Source organism: Halichoeres trimaculatus, unplaced genomic scaffold (genome assembly GCF_033239565.1).
Source record: "Halichoeres trimaculatus isolate MK-OKI-2021-1 unplaced genomic scaffold, fHalTri1.1 fHalTri1_scaffold_8, whole genome shotgun sequence".
NCBI lineage: Eukaryota > Metazoa > Chordata > Actinopteri > Labriformes > Labridae > Halichoeres > Halichoeres trimaculatus.
In genome coordinates this window covers 23,222,697-23,237,293 of record NW_027437186.1, presented here as the reverse complement: position 1 = coordinate 23,237,293, position 14,597 = coordinate 23,222,697, and the positions used below count along the sequence as shown (strand labels likewise).

The following is a 14,597-nucleotide window of genomic DNA, read 5'->3' as shown; positions in this document are numbered from 1 at the left end:
TTCAGTTGTACAGACTGTAAACTATAAGTCCTCTGGTGAAAACAAGAGATGTATATTTGTAGATATTTAAGGTGAAGTGAAATCACACTTAGCATTCCAAAATCAAGCACATGTCAAAACACTACTAGGGTTGACCCCGAAGGCCCAAAACAAAAACCCAACACCTTCACTTTCAAACTCAACATGTCAGATACACTATAGGAACACATTCTTTAACTCCACTGAACCTCCATAGGAAAGCGACAGCAGCATACACGGTGAGACAGCTCCTTTTTTAAACCTGTCTGCACACAGACAGCAGGGTCAGCTCCTGACAACCTGTGTCACTGGTAGTATTTCTCCACATCTTACACTGATGTCAGCAGGGGCCATTAAGCTGGCCGAGTACTGACGTCAAAGCTGCTCTCTAGTGGTGACTCGTGGAGGATGCTTTTGCCCTCTCGTAGAGGAAACTGTTGAACTCTTCCCTCACATGGGATGAGCTTCAAGAGGTGGGCGATTGTCTCCATGAGCTGGAAATGTCAAGGTCAGCTCTAAATGAAGCCCAGTAGGAGTTAGTGTTTTTATTTTTTCAACAGAAGAAATAAACGTCAGTGTCTTCAGTGTCAGCTGAAGTGGAAGGGAGAACACTCATTCTCGTTCTTCCCTCTCTCCTCGCCTCTTATTTTCCTCTCATGTCTAAGTTCACAGGTGTAGTAATTCACTGAGAAAAATGTTCCTTTTTTCTCATCTCTAAGGCACTGGAATGAACATCTGACAGCTTCCACAGAGTCAACAGGCCTGCAAACAGTTATTTTTGAATTTTGATTGTACTAAACTATATTTCTTCTGTTGAGTAAGCTCACTCATCTTATCTACTGTTTCCCTTTGCTGTTGACTTAAGTTCTGTGTTAGAAAAAAACAGCAAGGAGAGTTTTCTTCTCTCTGTATCCTGCATTTTTCTTGTATCTGGCTCTCAGGGCTTTTCACATCACAAAGATCACAGAAGCATTGATCTTTGGGGGAAAACAGTGTCAAACCAAAAGGGACAGGTTAGAAAAATAAAAACAGATTCTCTGGTTCTGTGACCATTTACACATCAGCAGCAATATGAAACCTTGAGGCAAAAAAACAATAACAAAATTAACAACCTAAGAGGTGTGAACTCCAATGAAAGCTCCATCATTGGCTCAAAACCTGGGACAGACCACATCCGAGGACAAAATGTACAGTGCCATGTCTGGAAATGTGAGGAAAATATGCAACTTTGTATCATTTAAAAAACATCTAAATAAGTCCTATTATTAGCATTTCTGTCTGTGTTGGGTAGAGGAGTTTAACAGTTGTTAATCAGCTTTTCATTCAGCTGGAACCTTTTTGCAGACAGATTTATGTTTTGTTGTTAAATTTCAATTCCTCTCTTCCCATAAACTAAGAACATTTCCCGACAGCGTCCCTGCCTGAGAGCAACATTTCATCTCACCAATTGCTGGGTCTCTATTAGGGGGCTTGAAATGGTTTTCCCTGCTGCAGTGTTATTTATGATTGAGACACATCATTTGGGTAAATAGTACATTAACATAAAACTCTGACTGGTGCAGCTTTAAACTGTAGATCAAATGTTTGACTTGCAGATTGATGGAGTGACATAAAGGGCATTGGGGAGGCAAACATTAAAGTAAGTCATATAGAAAGCACAATGGGAGGAACCACATCACGATATACGGCTCCCCAGGCTTCTCCCTCCCTCCCTTTTTTCCTCCTCTCCCTCAACAGTCATCACCGTCGTGAGGTTTCCTCACCGCACGCGAGACTTTGGCTCCGTGCCACTGGATGGTCACGGGAGAGTCGGGTGGGAGCCAGAGCTCACACCACATAATCACTGTCTGGCTGTGGCAGTTCCTCATGTCACTCAAAAGAACTCGGAGAGCAGAGAGACAGAAAGGAATGGGGCATCAGAGGAGTGAGTGTGAGGCTGGGAAAGGCCCTAAAGAGGGACATATTTGGTGACCAGACACACACGGATCAAACGTTTTGTACAGAGACAAAAAGAAAATGACGCACACACAACTACATACAATAACTTTACAAGAGACGTCTGTACCTGCTTGGCCTTGGACTTGCTGATTGTGTCTGAAATTGGCTTCTTCTTCTCCTTGACGGCACTTTTGGAGAATAGTTCAACAAATTCTTCAAAGTTTACAGTTGGTTCTTCAACTTTCTCCCACACAAGTGAGCAGACAGGTCTGGAGAGAGGAGGAAGGAAGAATTTTCTTTGGTGCAAAAATTTGTTATGAATTGTTAAAAAAGTTTGAATGTATCTCTGCTATGACATTTCTAAACCAGTATCTTCTTCTATTTGCACCCCTGTCATTCTTTGTATGAGAAAAAAAAAACCTCAATTTAGACCCCTGACAAATCAGCTAGCCTACAAATTCAATATTAACTTCCTCAGGTGAAGATAATGAATACTGCGTATTTCCAAACATTGATTCAGCCCTGTACAGGCAAGTATACCTGGGTCAAGTCTATTCACTGCGGACCACAATGCCTGCACTACATCACTTTTATTTTCCACAAGGTTAGCATCTCTGCTGCCGTCACAGTGCGTGGTCGATCTTTATCTAAAGTGGACAAGCTTCCCCTCAGTTCTCTTCTGTTCAGAGAATACCTGTGTGCAAATGATGCGTATCTATCTTCACTGTTACAAAAGCGTATCCTTACTTTTTAGCATGTAGCTGTATGCGTGTCCAGTACAGCGGCTTCATTGGCTTGGGGGGTTCAATCATGGCCTTGGCAGGGGCGACTTCCTGCACCATCATGGAGGGCATGGGGCCTGGTGGAGGTGGAGGTCCGAAGCCTGGGGGTGGTGGAGGAGGAGGGGGGCCCATTCCAGGTGGAGGGGGTGGAGGAGGAGGGCCCATACCCGGTGGTGGAGGAGGAGGAGGTGGGGGTGGAGGGCCAAAACCAGGTGGAGGAGGAGGAGGTGGAGGAGGAGGTCCAAAACCTGGTCCAGGAGGAGGGGGAGGAGGAGGTGGAGGAGGTGGTGGTCCAAAGCCTGGTCCAGGAGGAGGAGGAGGAGGAGGTGGGGGAGGTGGTGGTGGGGGAGGGGCAGCATCCCCTGCTAAAGGTGGTGGAGGAGGAGGGGGAGGAGGAGAAGGAGGAACATAACAAGAGACAGGAGGAGGAGGGGGAGGTAGATGGGTGCTGCTCTGCTGCCTCTGCTGGCATGAGCAGACAAAAGTCTCTGCTGATTTGGGGGCGGAGGATGACGTGCTGCCTGATCCTCTACTTGAAGGCACATCAAACTTGAACCCCTCCTCCACAGGCGATGTCTGCACAGAAACCTCCTGGCTCGTCCTAGCCAAGCGCTCTCCTCTCATCTGTGAGGCCCTGTGGCTGGCAGCGCCCATGGCCCCTGTATTTTCCAGACTACCCTTTGCCAAGGAGGCCTGCTGGCCCTGCAGCACAGCAATCTTAATCCGAAGGTCATCGATGGTCCTCTCCAGCTGAGGGATGAGACAGCTTTCATCCTCAGAGGACGACTGACCTGATTTCAACCTGCTGGATTCTGTCTGTCCACCAAAAGTGAAAGGACAAAGGCTTTGTTATTTAAAATCCAAATACATCTACATTCATAATTCAAAACTGGAAGAGTTTAAAGAACAGTTTTACGCGATTCCTACGTTTTTAAAAAACAGTTTGTAAGGCCATCTTATCTCATTATATTAGGAAGCAGACAGTGAATATGCTACAGTCTTCAATACATTATAACTTTGTATATTGCAGTTTAGAAAGTAAAACACCCACCACTGAGCGAGCGTAGTGACACAACTATGAGTCAAAGAAGGGTCAAGAAAGTCCATTAAGTCTAGACTCCATCAGACCCCTGGCTCCAGTCTGGTTAGAGCAGGGATGAGGGGATACTGAGAGATTTGACCCCAGAGACAGTGAGTCTCGTCGGGCCTCACATGGGAAGGTTTCGTGTCTCCTCGCATACATTCCCTGACTGTGGTCAAATTGTTGACTCAAAAGGAGAAAGTTCAGTCAGTATGGTCTTTTTAATTTTTTTTTAACTCCACTTGGAAACAGGGAGGTTCACTGTGGAGGTCTAACAGATCTTGCTAAACAAGCCTGACCTCTGGTGGACAAAGCATGATTTACAGTGGAGGCTCAACCTTTTTCTTTTCTTTTTAATTAACTGTTCAAAATTATTTCAAATGACAATTTGAACCAAATTTTTACATGTGACAAGAAAAAAATTGGACACAAAACTTATTCACATGAAGGACAGAAAGCCATTAAAAGTACATCTAACTCTCACTTAATACCACTATTATCCTGCTTAGAAGCAGTTACCTGTCAGTGTATGCTAAAAATAGCACAATATTTTTTTTTCATGTAATTCATTTTTGATGGTTCTTCAAGGCTGTGTTACTGAAAAAACATGCACACTGTATGTTATTCCTGCACATAAGAAAACTGAGTGCATTATAAAATCAAACAGAATAGTGTGATTTAAGATTTTTAACTGAAAATAAGCTTGAGGTTTTACATTATCATCATGAAAATGAAACTAGGATATAAAACAAATGTTTAGAAAAAAAAAAGAAAAATCTATAAATATTATTTTTACATCTGATTATCTTTCACGCTGAAGTTATATAAAAGTTGACCAGAGGGAACATGTTCTCTAGAGTAAGCAGTAAATTAAACACTACGCAAAATGTGCAGACAGGAAACACATCCTGTAAAGCATTTAACAAACCGAAGAGTGCAGAGCCCCTGGCGTTCTGGCTGATGACTGATTTAAAGTGGATCTGAAGCTCTGCTCCCTGCCTGTAGTCCGCCCCCCATACAGCTCCCACAGGTGAGAAGACACTGGCAAGCCCACAGAAGCCCAGGTGTACAGCTGCTCCTCCTGCATACAATTTAGAAAACAAGCAAGTGCATATGCTGTAAATGGGGTCAGATGTTTGTGCTTAAACTACAAGCTCCCACCAGGGACTGGTAGCACCGACAGTACTATATATGGCAGCAGTGTGTACACATGGTGGGATGCACTGTGCTAAAAGGTCAATTACATACACCAGGGAGCCAAGTGGTAGCAGTAGCTGAAAGCTTAAAGTGTGGAAACACTTGAGGGTAAAATGCATGAAGATGCTCAGTCAAAGGGAAACCAAGCTGGAAAATAACTAAGTCAACATCATAAACCTGATGGTTTTGGTGAGACAAGTCAAAGGCAAAATAATGACTGCTACTGGGTTTTCCAGCTATCATTAATACACATCCTATGTGTACACATCCTACCTGTAACTCTATCATTAAATCAAAGGTCTCCACTTTCTGTTCTGAGGAAACAGCCGGACTTCATTAATTAAAGGATAAAAACTAAGCCAAAGGATATGTATTAATAATTACACCCACATTCCTTCTATCTCCTTAGTGCACATGGATATTTTTAAGCAATACTGACAAATGCACCAATGTTCAACCACAGATATATGCTGTTAGCAGTTTCATTATGTCCCTGTAATTGGTGGCATTTGATGGTGAAGGCAGCAGAAATGCAATAACATTTGATAGTTTAGCATCATCACATAATAGCCTCTGATCAAAGCAAAAGCCTCTGAGCCAATTAAAATTTGAGATTTAATGTGTTTATTTTTATGTTGCTGTTCTCACTAAAGACAGAATCACACGCTTCAGCTAACATCAACAATCATTTGGAGGCTCAATAGTGAGGAAGTGCACAAAAGTGCAGAGCTGTCATAATTCAACCATGCCTAATGAAATTATTTCATATGTGATGTTTATTCTTGCCTTGTTTTTGCTACATACCTGATGCTTTTCATTCCTCTAATACTAGTACATTTTAAAGCACGGTATTTTCAAGATAAATGCAAACGTGTATAAAATGGATGGTATCTAGTTTATGCAGTGTTTGCTTATTCTCCTCAGACCATGTGATTTTTGTCAAAATGAGGATAATGGAGTATTTAATTTCGGTGGGTATGCGGAACAAGAAACCCTCACTCATGTCACTCTAGCAAAAGACAGTCATGAAATTGGATACAATACTAGACTTGTTAAGAAAAGAGGAGGAGAAAAAGAAAATAAGATTTAAGGTTGGTAAGCTGGAAATAAAGACAAAGATTCTTTTTGCTTGCCTTTTTTTCCTCAAAAAAGAAAAAAGAATATCAGCAAAAGTAATAGTATATGTACTTTGAATAGAAACAGCAAAGGTTATTCTTGGTTAAGCTTCATAATGCAGGACTCCAGGCCAAGTCCTGGACTGAAGAGACCAGAGACCAGATACACACTCACAGCCCCCCCCCCACACACACAAATCTAACTAAAAGAGAGGGGGCATCAGTCCAATCCTGACATGGTGAGCTTTTTGCTGTGGAAGAGCAGCCTGAGCTCACAGGGCACGTGGAGTTCTTACATAACACGGTCAGCAGATGGTCTACGCAAGCATAGATGTGTGTGTGAACATTTGTGTTTGTGTGTGTGTGCAAGACTAAGTGTAGTGTCACAGGGACTGTTATTAATCCAGCCATGCGAGGAAATGCCTCAGCATGTGCGGTGTCTCAGGCATTCTCTTTGTAATCATAAGTGCCTATATGCGGGAGACTTGTACATAAAAGGAGAGAGCTCTGCATTATTAGATTGATGTGACTTCACTCTGTACAACAGAACAAGATGTTCATTTGTGAGATTTGCTTGTATAACAACACAATTCCTAAGAAAAATGTGTGTGTAGCATATGCAGTGATTACCTTGCCTTTTTTCTGTATGATATCGTTTGCTGTGCTGCACTGCAGCTCTATGTTCATGAGCATGCCCAGTAAATGCCCATGCACGTTCAGCTGTGGGGGAGGGGCCCTGAACAGTCAACACTAATCTGTTTACGTCCTTTTGTCTTGAACAACAGCAACAAAAAAATCACAAATAGGGAGTCCAGCTGATTATCTTTAAGTCCTCAGGGTTCTATGGTCACAAAGTATAAAGTTTACTTACATTTTAAGATATAAGGAGTACAGAGTGAAAAAAGGGACAAGATGAATGCAGCTTTAAAGGTAAATGCCCCTTTACACTGAAAAAAAGAACACACTTTTTCCATCGCTTTGAAAAAACACTTGTAAGCTCATGAAACCAGGTAAAAAGTCTTTATATGAGTAAAAGTATGTTTTAATAGTGAACTCAAGGAGCACTGATGCATTTCAACAGCTAAGCTAGCAGCTGTATTAGCCTAAACAGAGACCTAGCAAAGCTTGGAGCCAAATTTCTGCATGTTAGCTTGACTGAAATGTTGATTTTTTTTGTTAGCACATGTAGGTTATGCATAAAGCTGGAAACTTTGAGTGGTAGAAGAGTGAAAATACACTACTAGTATTTTAAAATAACATAACCTGTACTTACTGCATCATATCAAGTATGAGACACTGCTAGCAGCTAGAAACTCTGTTAGCTTACTCGTACACATCCGTGAACAACCAAGGTAGGAAACTAATTTTAGTGTCCTATTAGACAGATTATTATTGCATGGTTTTAATTTTGTAACTTGATAAAAAAAAAAAATAATAATAATGATTAAATTAAAAAATAAAATAAAATAGCTCTGACAGTGGCCGTGGTAAATTATCCTTGGGTGTATGAGATTGGGTTTGATTATTACCAGGATGAAGAATTTAAAATATATTAAATCAACTGTCACATGACCAGCCTGTCTGAATGCTCAACTTCTCTCCAGATAAAGGTCTCTGTGATGATTCAGAAGTTAATATAGAAATACAGATTGGCGAAGCTGTACATGAAGCAAGTCACTTTTAGTGACCTGAAGGCTATCATCTGATGAGTACATGCCTCTATTGCACTCCAGCCCATGTAACACTATCATCAAGAAAGAGTAGCCAAAAAAAACCCAATTAATTAGAAACAGAAATGAATTTGATCTGCAGATTCTGGGACATTCACTGACAGGAATTATCACAAGCTGGTTCAGTTTAAGCAGAATTGAAGCCTGGTTGCTGCAGTTATTGCCTTTTGAAGTGTAAAATGTTGACCTTTCTATTCTTAACGCTACAACAGATCCACCATAGTACCATAAAAATCATTGCTGCATTAAAATGTTACCTTCCAACTCTGATAATCTGACTGTATTGAGACAAAAACCCCTACAAGGTTGGTAAATGTTTGCATTATATGAGGCAGCCCATTTTAAACATAACAGTGAAGACAAAGGTCTTACGGTAAAGACTGCTGAAACAGTGCTGTCATCTTGCAACTCTGTGGTGCCATCACTGAAGGGATGCAGTAGACCCTGGACTAATAATCGTTGACACGTTTCCTTCGCTTCCACTTCTGCAGAGCCCTCTCCATGAAGCGTACACAGCCGGTCCAACAGAGTGCGACCTGAGAACAGAAGAGAAGTGAAGTGTGAGAATGAAACTGGCGTGAAGCACCGTTTTCTTATGCTGGTGGAGTATATTTGGGTAGGCAAATGCTTGTTTGTGTACTTATTTTTAGGGAGCATAAGCTGAAGTGCTAGAATAGATTCATCAGTACCAAAGACTTGGGAAAAGTCTCAGTTTCAGATGTGATAATGAAACACCTACATGTGCAAGCTGTCTTTACACCATTCACACAATGCAGGTGATAAGAGCAATGATGATAATTTTTCTGTGTAAATAATTATCAAAAACTAAATGACATTCAAGATACAAGTTGCTAGTATGTCTAGCTACATTTTTGTAGATCATATGGTTTGCTTTGACTGATCTAAAAGTGGGTTTATAAAGTACAAAAACAAAATCCAGGGCTTTAAATTGTTAGAATTATAGATGGTTTAAACCTACATTCAGATAAATACACTGATACAATTGAGTTAATTGTAAATTAGCCAAATAACACACCTTTTTAAACTGAACTAAAAGTTGCAATGTAAAAAAAAAGGAAAAATAATTTCTATTAGCGAAACTTGTCATACTCCTCAAACTCCCCTTGGGCAGATCTGGATCCAAGATTGGGAAGAGCTTTATGTTTTACTCCTGCTGGCAGGAGCAGATGTTATCATCATAGGTTGGAAAAATATTGGTTATGTGACATCACAGCCTCCAAAGAAAACACAGCTCTAGTACTGAGATAGGCAAACCATGATGCATTCTTTCAGTTAGACTAGGTTGCGGGTTAAAAAACAAAACAAAACATGTGATTCAGGAGCAAACACCAAATGAATGAGCTAAGTCCTGTGACTCATGGTCCTGTGGACAATGATTAGAGTACTATTTGATCGTGAGAAATTGTGTGATGTAATACACAGACCAACTACAGTCCTTAAGACAGAGATTACCCTGAATTACACTTACATGATCCAGAGTCAAATCACTTTATTTTCTTTCATATGAACCCAGAATTTATGCGATTGGTCTCAGTGATTGTGTTGTTACTTAACAGTTTAATGTGATTTTTGTGCTTCTGCTCTCCTCTGCATTGTCCAACCTTTTCCTCCATCTCCCACATTCTCAGATATGACCTTTAAAACACATGACCTGATCAGTGAAGAATACTGCATCTCTCCGTTCAAAATGCCAAACAGAACTGATGCTGTTGTTCAGAGGTTTAATGTAGTCCATTGTTAGGCTCTAGTAAATTCACCCGACGAAATGCGAATGGATTTCATATCATGGCTAATTTTTGTCATGAGGAGTAAGTGTCACCTTAGTTTAGCATCCAAAAATGTGCACTTTGTGTGTGCTCGTGCATGTGCATTTTAGTGTCTAAGACATTGGAATGAGAGGATGGCATTGCCTCGGGCGGGAGTGTTGTCATTCACCCCCCTGATTTATGGGCACAGGCTCAGACAGTGGAGAGTAGCTGAGCTCTAGAAAGGCACCACAACAGACAGGAGAACAAAGCATTGTTGTTTTATTACAAGGTGCCCTTTTGTTCTAAAAACACTTTCAATAAAGAACCACCACAGTTTCGTCATAGCTTTCATTAGCTTTGAATTATAACTTTAGTATTCAAGCTGTCATGATTAGTATAATGCCATAATTTGTAAGTCATTAGAAATGAAATCACTCAGCAATTACCATAATGATTTCACAGCACTATTGCATAATAACTTAATCTCAAATGAGTATAGGGCCTGGAGCCAAGCTAATAGGAGTTACATCCAGCCCATTTGGGATTTTCAGCGACAGAAGTAATAAATGATGAAAACATTTGAACGTCTAAATATAAGTATGGTTCGTGTTGCCTAAAAAAGAGGAACAGGTTGCTTTGTGAGGGTAGGGAAGTTAATCAAATGAATTAAAATGCAAAAGTTCATGGGGGACCTGGACTGAAAACAAGCCTGGCTTTTATCTTTTATGCTGTAAAGCTTCAGTGAAAACTTTTCAAAACATCCTAAGTTTGGAAGCTATGAATATTTTACACATTTTGCCACATGCACAAGTAGTGGCTAAAAATAGGCTGCCACAAATGCACTACCTTAGAAAATTGCTGCAGTGCTTGTTTTTTAAACTAAGCTTGTGTTTTTCTTTTTTCATTGTAAAATATGACTGTTTTCCTCTAAAATTTCACAGAGAGATAGGGGGCATTACAAAGTTTGAAGAGAGGGATGTACAATGTGTTTGATTTGGTCTTATTGGATTATTATACTAAATTGCAATTGCTAGTGCACAATTTATGCATTATTCCTTAGAATATGAAATTTGATTTTTTTTCTATGTTGTAAAGAAGCCATGCAAATATGTTGTGATTGGTCTTGAGGACTGTACTTCTTTCTCCTTATTATTTTTCTATCTATTTTTATTTTCTTTTTCCTTGTATCATCTGATTAGCTGCTACCCCTGCTTCATAGACCGTTTTTACTATGGACTCAGTGACATCACCCATTGGTTCCTGGGCAAAGGGTTTTGAAGCCAAACAATGGTGGTCACCATGTTGTAAATGCTGTCCCCACCTAACTTTCAGTCAATCTAGAAACAGACATCCTGGTGAAGCTGAGGAAAGCCTTAAACCTCTTGGCAAAGAGCTTTATGAGTAACTTGCTGATTTAATATCTTCAAGTGCTGAGTTTCAGAAAAAGTTCTTAAGTGAACACTTGAGGATTGCATCTACATTGGTTTCATTTTCAGTGCTGGAGTTGCTGCACTTTATGGCAGCACCTGCAGCTGAATAACTTGTAGCACTGTTGTTGCACTAACAAGGTTTTCCTTCTGTCTAAATTCTTGCTTGTGCTGTACATCGCTTTGGACAAAAGCGTCTGCTAAATGAAACTGTAGAACTGTAGAACTGCTGCTTGGTTCATAATATATGATTTAAATATTTATAACATGTAATCAAAAGGTCTGTTTTACTCTTCTAACTTTTTTTTAACAGGATGCTGCATTGTGGCCTTTGATAGCCAAATATGAAGCCTTTTAAGTTCACAAAGTTAAAATGAACCCTTTTGCAACTGCACTGGTAATACAATGCCATTCAGGATTGGTGCAACGATGGCTAATGGTTTTAAGTGGTGTTGACTTGTTTTCTGAAGCCAGACGTAACTTAGAAAGGCTGGTTAATATTTTATTAACAGCTCCTTACCCTTGCCGGATTTAGCTCTATGTTCAGAAACAGGTACATGTATAGCATGTGACTCACCAGAGAAGACATCCAGGTAGGGTGCTGTGGATGTGGAGCTCTTCCGTCCATGTCTTCCTCTTCTGGAGCCTAGAGTCCAGTAAGTCCCACTTGGGTAACTCTGTTCTTGTGTTTCGGGCTCTGAGTGTATCGCTCCAGTGTCCTGCTTTTCTCTTAGCTCATTTAGCTCTGTCAACCAGTCTGCAGACACACCGAGGGGCCCACCAATGGAGCAGGACCTCTGCTTATGCCTCCTAAACTGCAGGGCCCTGCTGTTCTCCAATGAGCTTGCAGTGGCATCTGTCTTCCTGGGGACACTTGGGCTGGTAATTGGAGAGCCAATTGGGGAGGTGAGCTGCCTGGTAGTGGTCTTTACATAGGAAGGGTGGACTGGGGGGTAGAGTTTGACTGTAGAGGGAGAGGTGGAGGATGTCCGTCTAGGCTGAGAACCAGGTAAGATGTCAGGTGTTAGCTGGCTGAAAGACAAACTACTCTTCCTCCTTTTCAGGGACAGGAAGTGATGTCTTCGAACTTCCTCGCCCTCCTCCCCTTCTCTCTCCATTGACAGGTCCATGCTGCTCACACTCTTGTGACTAATTGGCCCTGCTCCGGCCACCACGGGATCTAAGCGGACACATGGCACAGGCATGTTACCTTGGCCTGGCTGTGGCAGTGTGACTGGGCTCTCCAGGTCATCCTGGGGCTCCTCGGCGCTCTCATAAGAGGTGTTGGTGGTGGTGGTTGTAGTTTCAGGGAAGCTATAAGTGCTGTTTGTTTTGGGGAATACACTACCACTGCTTCTTTCCGTGTCTGGGGCAGATGATGGTGGACCACTTTCACTCAAAGAACCTGGACCAGAAGATTTCCTTGATGTGGGTATGTCGCTAATTCCACTCTCGAATTTCCTATTTTCTTCTTGAGGCACATATTCACCGGCAGCAGTTGAAGTTATAACCTCACCATTAAAACTCTGCACAGATGTTAACTTCTCAGAGGCATTATCAGCCCCAGAGGTTGACCTCTTGGTCTTGGTCACCATTTCCAGTACCTTGTCATTGGTGACACACTGGTCTCTGATGGCCTGCTGAATGTCAGAGAGCAGGTCTTCATTTTCAGCAGCCGCTGAGTGAAAACTGTAGAGGTCAGCATCAGAGCCTGAACTTGTTTTCCGGCCAGTTTCTTCCACCACAGATTGGTGACTGTCTGCTGTCAAGCGGCTTAGATCTCCCTCAAAATCTGATATCATGCCCATCTCATCAGCTGACAGACTCGCCACTGCACTGGGCTTGAGTCCTGCTTTACCCAAATGCCCTGACCTCCCATCTTCCAGGATGTCATCCTTGGACAACCCTTTGGCCTTTGACAAACTCTTCCTGATCTTCATACCAGAAAACACAGAACTCTTTGACTCCGACTTTGACTTCTTCTTGCTGCTGTTTTCCCCTCCTCCTTTGTTTGTCCTACTATGGGACTTCTTGGATTTCTTATCCACTTCCCTCTCATCAGCATCACCGTCACAGGCTGTATCCCCTGCTGCTCCACCGTTTCCCCCTCCTTTCTTCTGCTTTGCCTCCTGGTTCCCCATGTTCCTGAGCAGGCGCACACCCTTGGCTAACAGGCCATACTGCTGGGGTCGAGGCTGCTGGGCATGCTGAGCTTCCTCCGCAGCTGCGACTGATGCTTGTCCCTTGTCGGTCAGAGCCCTTTCAGAACCGTCTAATCCCTGCTGTCTGACCACCAAAGATAGAGGCAGCTGTGAGAATGATGCTGCCTCCCCCAGTGCCGCTGATGCTGATGATGAAAGTAGGAGGAGACTGGCACTGACAGCCGCGGGCTCACTACCACTCTCCCCCCTCCTCCCACGCTCTAACTCGCTCACTCTCTGATCCTTCCTCTCTTTTTGCCCCTCCTTTCTATCCCCATCTGCTCCCACACGCTCAGCCGTCTTGCATAATGGGCTGCTGTTAGAGCGAGCAAGGCGCTGATGCTCCGGAGTGCTCTGTCCTTGTCCATTTTGGACCGCAGGGGAAAGAAATTGCTGGAGAGGCTGCTGCTCTAAGATGCACTGTTGTTGCTGCTGTTGTTGATTCAGGAGCGAGTGCTGTTGTTTACGGAGGATGTTGGTGACGCTGCTCTTCCTTCTGCCTTTGAAAGTGGTTGTGAAGAAGCTCTCTCTCAGAAAAGGCACCTGGGTCTCCACTGTCTTAATAGTCTGCATACTGAACACTGGGGCTGCATCCAAGGTGAAGGTGACCAAGACAGGCTGAAGTAAAGGGAAGAGAACATCTTCAAATCACATTTTATTCAATTGTTATTCAAGATGACTTTCACATTAGCATAGAAGAGGCAATCTGTTCTCAGGAAAGTCATGAGACAAAAGTTCAACACAAGGGTTAGCTGTTAAAAAAAAAAAAAAGTCTTTGTTTCTTGTTTCTGTGCAATGTGTTTCCAACAGATGTCATCACATTCTGTTACTAATAACTTTTATTACATTTTTTTCTCCTATGTAACATATAGATAAGCCAGATTACTTAACTGAAGTGCTTAGATTGACTTAGAATCATATAGGGGTGCACAGATCACAATTTTCTGGCCGATCGCCGACCTTTAGAAAGCCTGAACTACCGATTTTTATTTTTTGTTTTTTATAACTGACAGCATATACCTTCAATGTTCCAATCTTATTTTATTGAAAATCATTGAACAATACCTGTGAAGCAATAACACCTTTATGTTTTAACTTAAACAACCAATAAAGTCTTCTGAGTTCTAGGTCTCAGAGCAAAAAGCAACAATGGGTGGATGTCAGACCTTCCTGAAGGTATATAAGATCAGATTTATATGTAAGGATGGGCCGATCACCGATCCCTGATCAACAATCGATCGGCCAGCCAATTGATCATGTGCATGTCTAGAATCATGTGACTGCACACTGTTGGCTGCAAAAGGAAAAAAGAAACACTAGTTGTATTTATAGCTGTATG

At 42.0% G+C, this 14,597-nt stretch overlaps 1 protein-coding gene across 1 annotated transcript in view; it reads right to left on the bottom strand.

Moving 5' to 3' along the window:
• The window catches only part of fmn2a (formin 2a), a 46,418-nt gene extending 32,587 nt beyond the window's left edge, over positions 1-13,831 (bottom strand). The window contains exons 1-5 of the mRNA XM_074676065.1: positions 11,635-13,831; positions 8,234-8,397; positions 4,748-4,900; positions 2,704-3,554; positions 2,084-2,225 (exon numbers count right to left, since the gene is read on the bottom strand). Of these exons, the coding sequence (XP_074532166.1) occupies positions 2,084-2,225; positions 2,704-3,554; positions 4,748-4,900; positions 8,234-8,397; positions 11,635-13,831 (3,507 nt within the window). The remainder of the gene's footprint in view (positions 1-2,083; positions 2,226-2,703; positions 3,555-4,747; positions 4,901-8,233; positions 8,398-11,634) is intronic.
• Between the last annotated feature and the right edge of the window lie 766 nt (positions 13,832-14,597).